General features: G+C 41.4%; 2 protein-coding genes across 5 annotated transcripts in view; both read right to left on the reverse strand.

Annotated features, from left to right (window-relative positions):
* Positions 1 to 807: 807 nt before the first annotated feature.
* slc6a13 (solute carrier family 6 member 13) lies at positions 808 to 11918 on the reverse strand. The gene is made up of 15 exons (XM_088988744.1): positions 10644 to 11918; positions 10375 to 10569; positions 9768 to 9902; positions 8812 to 8952; positions 8657 to 8744; positions 8434 to 8566; positions 8215 to 8349; positions 5920 to 6023; positions 5709 to 5833; positions 3934 to 4046; positions 3718 to 3855; positions 3530 to 3632; positions 3360 to 3460; positions 2227 to 2397; positions 808 to 2145 (listed from the first exon to the last, which is right to left on the reverse strand). Exons 1-15 carry the CDS (start codon positions 10645 to 10647, stop codon positions 1996 to 1998), a joined length of 1836 nt encoding a protein of 611 aa, XP_088844870.1. The 5' UTR covers positions 10648 to 11918; the 3' UTR covers positions 808 to 1995.
* Positions 11919 to 12224: 306 nt separating this feature from the next.
* Positions 12225 to 13903, reverse strand: part of kdm5a (lysine demethylase 5A) — a 42604-nt gene continuing 40925 nt past the window's right edge. For all 4 annotated transcript variants that reach the window (XM_088988732.1, XM_088988734.1, XM_088988731.1 and 1 more), the window contains exon 34: positions 12225 to 13437. In XM_088988732.1, the coding sequence (XP_088844858.1) occupies positions 13156 to 13437 (282 nt within the window). In that variant the 3' untranslated portion in view covers positions 12225 to 13155. The remainder of the gene's footprint in view (positions 13438 to 13903) is intronic.

Below are 13903 nucleotides of genomic sequence, written 5' to 3' on the forward strand. Positions count from 1 at the left end.
GAATGTGCTTTCTTGTTACACCTCCAATTATGAATATGATTCAAATAGTTCTGAAGAGGAAAGCATACATGTTTGCAATCGATTAAATAATTTATTCCATGCAATTTTGAGGAAACATTGGGGAGAAACAATCACCAGAAAAGTGGCACAAAATGGCGACCTCCTGTGGCCACCTTCGTTTCCACAGGCTGATAAATTCCTTATATGGAGCTTGGACACCCTCTTCCGGCAGCTTTTGGGTGCAACACAAGGTTTTCAGACCAAACAATACAGCAAAATACATTGACGTGATGCAAGGACTGCTACAATGTCTTTTTTCGGTCAGGGGGTGTTCCTTTTGTGACGTCACGTACGGACTCGTCAACAACTCAAAAACAAGACTTCCTGAATATTCAGCGCGAGTCTTAAAACGTAAAATATAGCTATATGCGGTGGAATCTTCATTCATTTGAAACCATTATACAAATTATGGACACAACTTGTCCGGAGACGTCGGTTGTCCTTTAACAGAACGTATCAAAGATCTACAATTCTAAACACAAACGAATCACATTTATTGATTCATTTGTCGAGTACAAAGGTCTCTGTCATAAAAAAAATAATATATTTCATTAATAAGTGCCTTTCAAATCTCTCAAGGTCACTTTACAGTCACAGGATAAGTCACAGTCACTCAACCCCGAAGTAACTCAAATAGATAGAAAGCTAGCTAGCTAATAGAAAGCTACGAATAATAACCGTACAAAACTGCCTAACTCATTTGCGCATTCCAAAAACATCTGCGTAAAAAATTCATAACCTTGCAGCTCGGATTTTACATGTTTATTTAAAAAGACATTGACATTTCTTTGTACAGGCAATTTGTCACAGTATAAAATAAGAGTCTTCATTGACATTGTCGTTCTACAACAGTGAGCACACTAATTTTGTTGACGTGGCATATTTCCATCAAATTTCATCAAATAAAATTGCATACTTGGAAATACAAAGGACAAAAATGCCAAATCACCAAATGATAATAGAGGTATTATTCAAATAGGGCTTTGGAGCCATATAGCGCCCCTGGATAGAGATGGTGGGCTGTATCCCCAAGCAAGCTATTAGTGATTTAACTATCAACTTTAATTCTATTCAGCTCTTAAAGGACAACCGACGCCTCCAGACAAGTTGTGTCCATAATTTGTCAAATCACTTCAAATGACTTCTACTGAGCATATTTTACAAAGATTCCACAGCATATAGCTATATTTTACGTTTTAAGACTCACACTGAATATTCCGGAAGTCTTGTTTTTGAGTAGGTGACGAGTCCTCACCCTACGTCACTGAAGGAACGCCCCTGACCGAGAAAGCGACACACAATGCATTTTGGTTACTTTGTTTGGTCTGAAAACTTTGTGTTGATGGCGAAATTAGAAGGAAAACACATAAATAACGCAATGGATGAATTGTTGTGTGTTGCACCAAGACTACTATTTGATACTAGTTGACACAAATTCCGAGCAGACAAATCAGCCCATTTCCAAAGGAGGTTGGGCGCCATCTTGTGCATTTTTTGGGCGCTACATTGGAGTCCAGAAGCCTCAAAATGAGACGGAAGGACTTCTTTAATCGATTGCAAACATTTATGCTTTCCTCTTCAGAACTATTTGAATCATATTCATCACTGGATGAGTAACCAGAAAGCATCTTCTCCGAATCTGAAGCCATTGTTTTGGTTCGAGAGCAAGGCGAACACGTCCTGGCGTGACGTCACAAACAAGGGGGTGGGACCTTCTCAAACTCGCAATTTCCGAGGTCATTTTGAAGTAGTTTTGGGACACATTAACTCATTTTTATTGTTTTTTTTGCATTTGACTAAAAATATCAGCCTGCGTGTTTTGGGTGTTTTAGATGCTACAGAACGTTTTTCTGATGTCAGTTAGGAAACAAAAAAATGGTGTCGGTTGTCCTTTAAAACTGAACCAAAACCCACCCGTGTGGCTCCACTTGTGCTTCATAAGTTTGAATCATGCTCTGACACAGGATGGTAGCCATTTTTATAGCTGCCGGTCGTTTCCTCCGGAGCAAAAATGGCCAGCAACCTCTCTTGCTCTCTTTTAGTTTTCGGCAAATCCTCAGATGGTGTGATGAGTAGCTGGATCCGCTGTAGAGAAAAAAAAAACAATAGATTCCACTGTGCGTTGTATGTAATTGAATAAGTTATGAAAATGTGTGAATGCATTACCTCCTTGAATGTTCCTTGTGTGGTGCTGATCTTATACGCCATCCAAAGTGGAATGCAGACCATGGAGGAAAGAGCCAGTAGCCAGCCAATGACGTAGCCCCACCACGGATAAACATACTCATTGTTGTACTTTAGCGGAGTGTATTTAATGAGGGAGAAGGCAAAGGTACCCTGGATGAGGGGGGGTGGGGACGATCAATAAAACTCAGAATTCAGGTGCCGCTGTATTTGAGACGTAAAAGTACAGTGATACCTCGGCTTACGAACATTAAATTCGCGAGAATATAATCTTGGCATACAAACTAGTTTTCGGGAAACACACGGAGCGCCACAATGGCTGGCGGACTAGTTTTCGGCGGAAGAACACCAAACCACACCGCTAAACAGTGCCACCGTGGCTGCCGGACTACTTTTCCACACACCCTCTCTCTAAGTGCATACGTGGCAGACGTGGTTTGTTATCAAGTGGAGTACTTTTGCTATTATGGTACAGAAAAAGACCCCAATACAGGATAGTTTTAAGCCGAAGAGGACACGTAACAAAATTACGGTCGAGCAGAAGAAGGAGATCATTGAGTGTTTGTGTGACTTAGCGTCCCAGTACCAGTATGCTAAGTCGACCATTGCTACGTGTGGCTAAGGGTGTTTCTGTGTTGTCTAAGCAACAGTCTCAGGCAATAGAAGAGGTTGAAAAACTTCTGTTGATTTGGATTAACAAAAATCAGCGAGCAGGGGACAGTGCGAGTGAGGGGATTGTCGCCGAGAAAGCATGGCTACTTCACTCGGACATCATCAACAGGCAACTACACCAACGACCATCACAAAGGTCAATAAAACGACTTTATTATATAGTACAGTTTATTTCTTTAATGACAATACAATAGCACATTTATTATACATAAAATAAGGTATATTTTGTGTAGTTTTAAGGCTTATTTAGTTGAAAAGTATATTTTATGAAAACCCGGGAACGGATTATTCCCATTTTAATGGTTTCCTATGTGAAATTAATGTTTGAAAGACACACTTTTCGCCTTCCACACACTTTCTGGGAACCAATTAGGTTTGTAAGCTGAGGTATCACTTTATAATACATGTTTTGGGTCTGAAAGATCAGTAAAGATGAAACTCACAATACACGTGGCCGGTGTGAAGAACATCCAGCAGTACTTGATGTAAGGCCCGGGACGGTAGCCAATCATGTCTTCGATGTTGTCATAGAAGCGATCAGCACCTGGGAAAAAAAAAAAAAGACATTTTGATTGATAATTTAGAATCCGTTGCCATCTGAATGGCAGCTTACCGTAGACCCAAGCAATGCAGACGGTCTCAAAGAGGCCCATAAAGAGAAGACACATGCCACTAGCAGCGTAGTAATCAAAGAGCTGGAAGACGTACATGCCACCCTATCGAAAAAAAATGAATATTGACAATCAGTGGAGGCGGCTTCACGCAACCCTGACCGTATATACGTGTCATTCCGAGCTTCACCTCCATGAGCATGATGAGTCCCACAAGGAAAGAAAGGAAGACCACCAGAAGGAGAAAAAGCTCACGGCGATTTTTACGGCGGAAGGTGGCAGGGTACATGTCAACAATGGCGGTCACCAGGCTTTCCACGCATACAAACTAGTCAATAAAAATAAAGGGTGTCAATCTTAATCGATAAGGTAAAAGCTTTGATGAATTAACAGGTCAAGGTCTCACTTGACTATCCAGCCCGAGAAAAACAATCATGATGAAGAAGAGGGCGGCCCACAGGGGTGAAAATGGCATCATGGTCACAGCACGCGGGTATGCAATGAAGGCCAGACCTGGGCCTGCAACGAGAAATTGATATTATGAATTACTCTCCCATTGCAGACAGAAAAAAGTAGTTTTACCTGTGCTAAGGAATAAAGGAAATAAAAATGGGCTTCAATAAAGTCATTTGTTTGTTATTGTTTTGATTGGTAATGGCGAGGGCACCATGTTGCTATTATTAGGTAATAGCTATCTATTCGCTAGCTAATAGCTATGTATTCGCTAGCTATTAGCTATCTATTCACTAGATCGCTCGTTTTCTATCTGAGTTACTTGCGGGTTGAGTGAATGCTGGCGCGTGTGGCTGCCACTGCTCACCCACAGAAAAAATGATCCTGTGACTGAAAAGTGACCTTGAGAGTTTTGAAAAGTGCTTATAAATGAAATGTATTATTATTATTATTATTATTATTAGGTATTAGCTATCTATTCGCTAGCTATTAGCTATCTATTCGCGGGCTATTAGCTATCTATTCGCTGGCTAATAGTTATTCGCTAGGTATTAGCTATATATTCGCTAGCTATTAGCTATCTATTCGCTTGCTATTAGCTATCTATTATCTATCTATTCGCTAGCTATTATTTATCTATTCTCTAGCTAGCTTTCTATCTATTTGAGTTACTTCCGGGTTGAGTGAACGCTGGTGCGTGTGGCTGCCGCTGCTCACCCACAGAAGAACTGATCCTGTGACTGAAAAGTGACCTTGAGAGTTTTGAAAAGTGCTTATAAATGAAATGTATTATTATTATTATTAGGTATTAGCTATCTATTCGCTAGCTATTAGCTATCTATTCGCTGGCTAATAGTTATCTAGTCGCTAGCTATTAGCTATATATTCGCTAGCTATTAGCTATCTATTCACTAGATCGCTCGTTTTCTATCTGAGTTACTTGCGGGTTGAGTGAACGCTGGCGCGTGTGGCTGCCACTGCTCACCCACAGAAAAAAATGATCCTGTGACTGAAAAGTGACCTTGAGAGTTTTGAAAAGTGCTTATAAATGAAATGTATTATTATTATTATTATTATTATTATCTATTCGCTAGCTATTAGCTATCTATTCGCTGGCTAATAGTTATCTAGTCGCTAGCTATTAGCTATCTATTCGCTAGCTATTAGCTATCTATTCACTAGATCGCTCGTTTTCTATCTGAGTTACTTGCGGGTTGAGTGAACGCTGGCGCGTGTGGCTGCCACTGCTCACCCACAGAAAAAATGATCCTGTGACTGAAAAGTGACCTTGAGAGTTTTGAAAAGTGCTTATAAATGAAATGTATTATTATTATTATTATTATTATTATTAGGTATTAGCTATCTATTCGCTAGCTATTAGCTATCTATTCGCGGGCTATTAGCTATCTATTCGCTGGCTAATAGTTATCTATTCGCTAGGTATTAGCTATATATTCGCTAGCTATTAGCTATCTATTCGCTTGCTATTAGCTATCTATTATTTATCTATTCGCTAGCTATTATTTATCTATTCTCTATCTAGCTTTCTATCTATTTTAGTTACTGCCGGGTTGAGTGAACGCTGGCGCGTGTGGCTGCCGCTGCTCACCCACAGAAGAACTGATCTTGTGACTGAAAAGTGACCTTGAGAGTTTTGAAAGGAGCTTATAAATGAAATGTATTATTATTATTATTATTATTATTATTATTATTATTATTCACCCTCACCGGATTCAGCCACCTCCGAAATGGGAACATTCTGCTCATAAGACATGAAGCCCAAAATGGAGAAAATTGCAAAACCAGCCACAAAACTGGTGCCGCTGTTTAGAAAACACAAGGCCAGGCAATCTCTGCAAAACAGATAATTTACTTTTATTTTGTCGCGCATATCAAATGTTCAAAATTAATACACATGAGTGGAAAAATCCGGACTTACCGGTAGCAGTTGTTGTTGTATTTGTTATAGCTGCCTAAAGCTGTCAAAGAACCTAAGCAAATGGCGTAGGAGAAGAAGATTTGGGTCCCGGCATCCATCCATACCTTCAAAAAAAAAAAAAAAAGAGAATTGGAAAATCATTAAAAAAAGAGGAAAAAATACACATGCACACCATTTGAGAGTACCATAGAATACATCCGAATTTATATAGCGCTTTTACAACAGCTGCAGCTGTAACAAAGCGCTTCACATAATAGTCAACACAAAGCAAAACGCAACAGGAACACAAAAACAGACAGTTGTGCAATCTTAACGACTTTTACCACATACTCTATAATGTTTGAGTACAAGACAAACAGTTGAGCAGTTCTAGATGAAAAAGGAGAAAGCCTCCTTTTCACCAGTGGATCAGAGATGTCATGGTGGAGTATGTCTGTGTAAGCTCTCAATCGTACAGGAATGGTCCATCGATGAAAAGGTTTCTTCAGCCGTCATCTGTACGTCTTTGAAGGTGTCAGACGTTTCGCTCCTCATCCGAAAAGCTTCGTCAGCGAACTAAAGTTGTGCTGGTAGCTCTGGCCATATGTACAGTATATCCCTAATGAAGAGGTGGCATTGCCAGTCGTCTGGTTTGCTAATTAAAGCAGCGCTAGCCCTGGACATTAGAGATATACAAGTAACATCCAACTTATGACCGGCTCGACTTATGACCACTCATACTTCCGACCACGACCTCCAGACCCTATTTTTATAATTTTACGCCTGGCACCGCAACGCGCTAGCAGGCCGGCAATGCGTACGACGATTTTGGCCAGCCAGCTAGCATCCCACTCTCGCATCCAATGCACTCGCGAATCATTTAGCCTCCGAGTCTCTATTCAACATTTTGAATGTATTTCAACTTACGACCGTTTTGACTTACAACCGTATGCGAGTCATTTAGCCTCAGAGTCTCTATTCAACATTTTGAATGTATTTCAACTTACGATCATTTTGACTTAGAACCGTTTGATTGGAATGGAACTCTGTCATAAGTCGGATGTTACCTGTAAATAGGGACAGAGCTACCAGCACAACTTTTGTTCACTGACGAAGCTTTTCGGATGAGGAGCGAAACGTCCGACACCTTCTTAAGAAGTACAGATGACGGCTGAAGAAACATTTTCATGGTCATGGTGGAATGTGCGCGTCTGCTACATGCTAAGTTTTGAAAGCAAACCAAAGCTGGAGCATCCAATGACAGAAAGACATTGCTGGATCAAAGTCGTTGTTCTTCTCCTGGTTCATGTTCTTCACTTGTGTTGGTCTAAATCACAGGTGTCAAAGTCAAGGCCCGCGGGCCAAATCCGGCCCGCCACATCATTTTTTTTTCGGCCCGCGAAAGCAAATCAAACTTGTTAAATTCCATGATGATTGCTAAAATCTGAGCCAAAATTTCATATTTTTGGATGTCAAACACAATAAAAGTCATTATTCTTGACTTCAGATTTGAAAACGAGTTATTCATTAATTTGCTGTGTGCTCGTTATGTAATATTTGAAGGGATTTAAACATTCTAATGGGTTCCCCTAATTCATAACGGCCCTCGAGAGGAAACCATAACTACAATGTGGCCCGCGGCAAAAAATGACTTTGACAGCAGTAATCAGAGATTGCCTCACATCTCCTGTCCCGCATAAAATCCGCTTCAATTCCAAGCAGCCGCGATAGTTCTGCATAGCGATAGTGTACTAAATCTAGCTATCTGGTTGGCTATCTATTGGTTATATAACTAGTTGTCTAGCTGTCAGCTGGCTATCTATTAGATAGCGAGCTTTGTATCTATTTACTTCCGGTTTGAGTGAACGCTGGCAAGTGTGGCTGCCGCTGCTCACCCACAGAAAAACTCCTGTGAATGAAAAGTGACCTTGAGAGTTTTGAACGGCGCTTTTAAATGAAATATATTATTATTAAGTGCAACATGGGTATGTCATGGTTATGTAATCCAGAGGATGCCGATGCATAATCATTGACGATCGCAGATGGATTCTGTTGTTGGTCTTGTTTACTTTGATAAATGATTAAACCAAGTTTCCAGAAAGCACAATTTGCATTGTTTGAAAAAAGGCCGCAGCTATTGCTAAAACAGCAACTCGCCCTCCTGTTTACCATCCCAGATGGACGCAGCGGGTCACCCCCCCCCCCCCCCCCCCCCATCCCTCCACAAAAACCACAGGGTGCATCCTCAACACCAAAAACCTCTTATTTGGGATCTTTAGCTCACAAAGTCTCAAACCGAGTGTGCCGTTTTGGTACCTGCGGGTCTCCCAGACGTCCTAAATCGGGGTAGAGGTAAAACTGAATCCCGATTGCTGCGCCAGGTAAGGTGAGTCCTCGCACCAGCAGCACGATAAGCATCAAATAAGGGAACGTTGCCGTGAAGTAGACCACCTAAATGGACAAAGAAGAAGAAAACCCTAAAAAAAATAAACCCGAAATCAATCAAAAATGGTCACGTTCCACTTGCAACCTTACTTTTCCTGTTGATTTAACCCCCTTCCAGATGCAAAAGTAGCACATGACCCAAGCGATGAGAAGACACAAGACCAGGTCCCAGTTGAGCGAGCCCATATGCTCGATGCCGGGTGAGATTCTCAGGGCTCGTCTCCTGTCGAGAACCCCCCCCCAAAAAAAAAATGTCCAGCTGTCAAGACTCCGGAAAAAAACGTCTTCCATCGTCCAGATTTGACCAACTCACTCCCAGAACTCCATAACCGGAGATGTGGCATTCGAGGAGATGGTTTGATTGACGGAGGTGTTTCTTCTTTGGAACTCCACGCAGTTTTCTGGAGAAGAAATGTATCATTTGGAAGCATTGACACCAATTGAACTCATCTTTTTTTTTTTTTTTACCTGTGTTCCATGAGTTGTTGCAGGAAGACCAAGGTAGATCCCAGGAGAAGGAGAAAGATAGATAGAACATGCCCCAAGCCAGGACGATGATGTAGTAGAAGTTCAGCAGGGTTACGATCACTTGGGTGCCATAGCCAAGCCCTGAAAAATGGCGATCGCGGAAAAAAAAACAAAAAAAAAAAATCAGGGAATGGTTTTCCTGCAGCATTACAGCTAAATGCTGCTTCACCGTGTTTGCTTTGAACACTGTATAGATATTTTATACCCACTGTTCCATCACATTTAATTAGCGGTGGGACGTCAGTGCTTTCGAAACCAATATGTATGCTTTGCATTGTATTTTGGACAGACGTCCCCATTTCACCTCATATAACTCCAGACCCATATAAATTAGGAATTAACTATTTTTTTCGGATTAGAATCAGAATCAGAATCATCTTTATTGCCATGTAGAACACACAAGGAAAGAAAAAAAAAATAATAATAATTGCATTCTCCACTGCGAGACAAATAAAGGCAAATCCAATCCAATCCAAGAGCCCATGACCAGCGCTTTATCGGCACCCAAGCATGAAAAAAACAAAACCCAAACAAATTTGGGAATGGCGCTCGACGTCATATTTTCAATTCCCGAATCAATTCGGGAACGGCAGTGAATGAGTTGAGAAATGTTGGACCGCTACGAAGCTAGCAAAAATAGCATATCATACTGCAATTTTATCAGGTGATCATGAATCCACGCGTTCATCGTAAACATTCGAACAGTATTTGTTAAGTTTCAAGTCATAAGTTATTTCCTGGCCAACGCCACCCCGAGTGAACGTGTGGAGTAAATCACACCACACTTGCAGTTGCGGAGTGATTCAGACATAGCACTACTGCAGGCCTAAAAGTGACCCGTCATGTATTTACTCGTATGTTATGTTATGGGGAATGAATTTTTGTAGTACACATACCTTCAAACAAGGGGCTGATTTTCCTCCAACACGTTACGCCTCCTTCGCTGGTGAACTGGCCCAAGGCCGTCTCCAGGAAAAAGACGGGAACGCCGCAGGCAAATAAGAAGATGAGGTACGGGATCAGGAAGGCACCTCAAGGAGGAGGGATGCACAAAGCAGATATTTTTATTTTCGGGCTTTCATTTTTTCCGCACTTTTTACTTTAAGTTAAGTTAAGCCGGATGAGGTCTTCTTTCCCTCCTTGATGGGTGGCCCGGGATGCGCTCACATTTCCAGCCTGTCGGCGGGGAAGACAGCTGCTGTGAGCGAGGCGCAACAACAGCTGTGTGACCCCCCCCGCCCCCACCTAGAGGCCCTGAACTTTGACCTAGACACCCCGCGGAGGTAGAGTGAGCGCATGCCGTTTCTGCAACCCCCCGTCATCAAAAAAAAAAGGGTGAAAATTCTTTAAGAAGACTTGCAGAGATGAAGGGAAGTTATTTACATTGAAACAAAACAGCAGGGGTCGTAAATAACCATTAGGGGGGGCTTGCTTGAGGGGCTTTTTTTCCTTCTTTCCTGAACAAAGCATTTGCATTTTTTTCACCCTTCTTTTAACACTCACCTCCTCCGTTCTTATAGCAGAGGTACGGGAAGCGCCACATGTTGCCCAAACCGATGATAGAACCGGCAACGGATAGGATGAATTCCACTTTGTTGCTCCACTGGCCCCTCTCCTCCATCTTCACCTCCGAGGGGGGAGGAGGATCCGGTGCCTGGATGGCGACGCCATTCCGGAGACCCACCTTACCAGCGTCAACTATGAAGTAAAAATATGTTGGTTTTTTTTTGGGTGGAATATAAGAATGCAAAAGCAGGTGTTGTTGAGCTTACCCATGATTGAATTTGTCCTCGTAATGCTTGACGTGTGCGCTTGCCGCAGGTGGTTGAGAAGTAAATGGTGAAGATTTACAATTTAAGTACAGAGTTGGGGGAGGCGGGGGAGGAGGAGGGGGAGGGGAGGATGAGGAGGCATGGGCTTGAAATGCTAAACTTAGGGCCAGCCTCCACTGTTTTTGCTATCATGCGATCGCTTCGGAGCAAAGTGCATCGCTTACACTTGACAGTGGGAATTGATGAGGTGTGGGGGAGGGCAGACATGATGGCCCGAGTTGCGAAAATCGCAGTCAAGTGCGGTATTTGTGCATCATTATTAAAATATATTTTAACCCATTCACTGCCGAATTTATTCTGGAATTGAAACGCATGACATGGAGTGCCATTCTCAAATTTGTTCGGGTTTTGTTTTTTTCATGCTTGAGTGTCGATAAAGCACTGGCCATGGCCTCTGGCAATGTTTTTTTTTCCACAAGGGGGCAGCATTTTGCTTTTGTCCATGTTAGTGCTTTGTTACAGATTCAACTGTTGTTAAAGCGCTTTATAAATCAATATGTATTGTATTTTGGACAGACACCCTCATTTCTAACTCATATAACTCCAGACCCATATAATTTAGGAATTAACTATTATGTAGTCCTAAAACTCAATATTTGGTGGGTCCTGGAATTCATGTGACAATGACAAAGAACAATATGTATGTATTGCATTGTATTTGAGACAGCCACCCTCTCTTCAAGCTCAGATAACTCCAGACCGATATCATTTAGGAATTAACTTTTTTTTCCCTCTCATTAAAGAAGCGCGTCTATGGTTTCATACGCTGAAATGAATGTTTATGTAGTCCTAAAACTCAATATTCTGTGGGTGCTGGAATTCGAGTGACAGTGACTAAAATCCTGGCGGTGCTGATAAAGCGCTGGTCAGACCTTAGGCAATGTTTTTCCCTCCCACGAGCATTTGCTATATAAACCAACATGTATGTATTGCATTGTATTTTTGACAGCAGCCCTCATTTCAAGCTCATATAACTCCAGACCCATATAACTTAGGAATTAACTATTTTTTTTTCTGATAAAAGAAGATAGTCTAAGATTTATGCCGCTGTATTGAATGTTTATGTAATCCTAAAACTCAGTATTTTGTGGGTCCTGCAATTTTAGTGAAAATGACAAAAACCCTGGACAGATTTTTTCATATTGTCTGGCAGTGAATGAGTTAATGAATAAATATAGTAAAGTCTCGTTATATCGATATCGGATATATCGATAGTCCCGGTTATATCGATACTATTTTTTGCACGCACGGGAAAATTACATGCCAGGGTTGGAATATCGATATAACGATATTTTTTCTTTACTGAATATGTATAACTTGTAATTGTCAACATTTTAATTAGTTTATTTTAATTGACATTAGTTTTCCTAGAATTCCGGTTTGAACTCAGTCATTGAACCAGCCTATTAATAAGAATAAGAATAAGAATAAAAAAAAAGAAAAAATACTAATACTAATACTAATAATAATAACAATAATAATAATAACCATCATCAAAATTTCCTTTATAAGCGCTTTTCAAAACTCTCAAGGTCATATTAAAGTCACAGGATGTTTTTCTGTGGATGAGCAGCGGCAGCAGACCCTTCCTGATCCTCAAAGGTGAATAAATAAAATAATATATAATAGCTTGGATTGAAATATTAATACAAAAAAATATGAAAAAAAAATATCGTATGGTGACAGCTATGACCGAATGATGTCGAAAAATAAGCTATTTGGGACTTTTTGGGGATTTTTTTTACTTCAATAATTTTTTTGATCTCTTCAAGGTCCTTTTTGTAGTATTTGTGATTAATCCGTTTGTACAATAAATACCTGATATAGTGTCGATGAAAGGATGTTTTTGTAGGTTACAGTCGCATTGGAAAAAAAAGGTTGTGACTCACTCAAGACTGGGACGGCAAAAGCGGCTGAGACCAGTTTGCGCCAGAATGCACTTTGGGCTAAGTTATGCGTTACCATTCCCTCCTTCTTCTTAACGGCATTCCTTTCTGCAAAAAAAAGCATAAAATAGATGAACTGGGTTCCATTTTGAAATATGGGAATATTAAAGTGGGGAAAAAAGGGCATCTGTAAACAGCTACTGTTTGACTAGGAATAGTTTATTAAAAGGTGAGGAAAAAAAGCCACAAACCATTATTTGAATTGCTTTTGAGCTATATACATTATAAATAATTCAACTACGTTACAACCGTTTTTTTGTCCCTAAATGGGGAGTCCTCCGGGGCCGCACAGAAAAGGAAGAGTAGTTTTGTTGATTTCAGTCGTGACGGGTCACTGAGGAGATCTGGGAAAAAAAAAAGCTAGTGGATGGTTCTCGGGGTAAAATTCCAAGATGGCTGTAAAATATTGGTGTGTTGAGGTTTACGATACAGGAAGTTGAAGAACTAGCTTCCACGTTGAAGCTAGCTCACGTCGTTTAAAGTCAGTTAGCGACGCCGAAGTCATGCTAACTGGTCTGCTGAGGATCCTGCGGTGGGGTTAGGCGGACGGCGGTGGGGGTGGGGCGAGACCACGAGGCACCGGCGGCCGAGAGAAGGCTCGGCGTGGCCAGCATCGCCACCGTTTCCTCGGCAACCTCCACCTCGCCGCCTCCACGCATGGTCCCGGCGGCTTTGAGGGAGCAATCCACGCAGATGTAGTCTTCGTTTTCCGCCATTTCGCACGAGACCCCCACGCAGACTTGGTGGAACCATTCGTCGCAGCCGCCGTCGCATTGAACCCAGTCCACCTTGAGGACGGAAAAGGAATTCCGGTTTTATTATCATCGTCAATGATCTGTATGCCCTCTGCCCGTCTCACCACGATGGGGTGCAGAGCTTTCAGCCACTCCGCTTTCAAACTCTGGAACTCACTTCCACCTAACATCCGTAACATTGACTCCCTTCCTACTTTCAAATCTCACCTCAAAATCCACCTGTTTAAACTTGCTTTCATGGTCTAGTTTAATTTGCTGTTTTATTATTTATTGTTTTATTCGATTTTATTGTTTTATTATTGTTTTTATTGTAAAGTGTCCTTGGGTATCCAGAAAGGCGCTTGTAAATTAAATGTATTATTATTTTAGTGACAATTCGGAGACAGCGAGTGGCGCAATTGAGCGCAACGTAAATCAAATTACGGCTATCCAGTGTGGTGATTGGTCGCGGAAGACTGGCCATTTGTTAACCCGGTGGCTCGCCACATGTGGCGTCCGG

The sequence above is a fragment of the Hippocampus bargibanti genome, linkage group LG22 (assembly GCF_051943395.1).
Source record: "Hippocampus bargibanti isolate YZ-2025 linkage group LG22, ASM5194339v1, whole genome shotgun sequence".
Classification (NCBI taxonomy): domain Eukaryota; kingdom Metazoa; phylum Chordata; class Actinopteri; order Syngnathiformes; family Syngnathidae; genus Hippocampus; species Hippocampus bargibanti.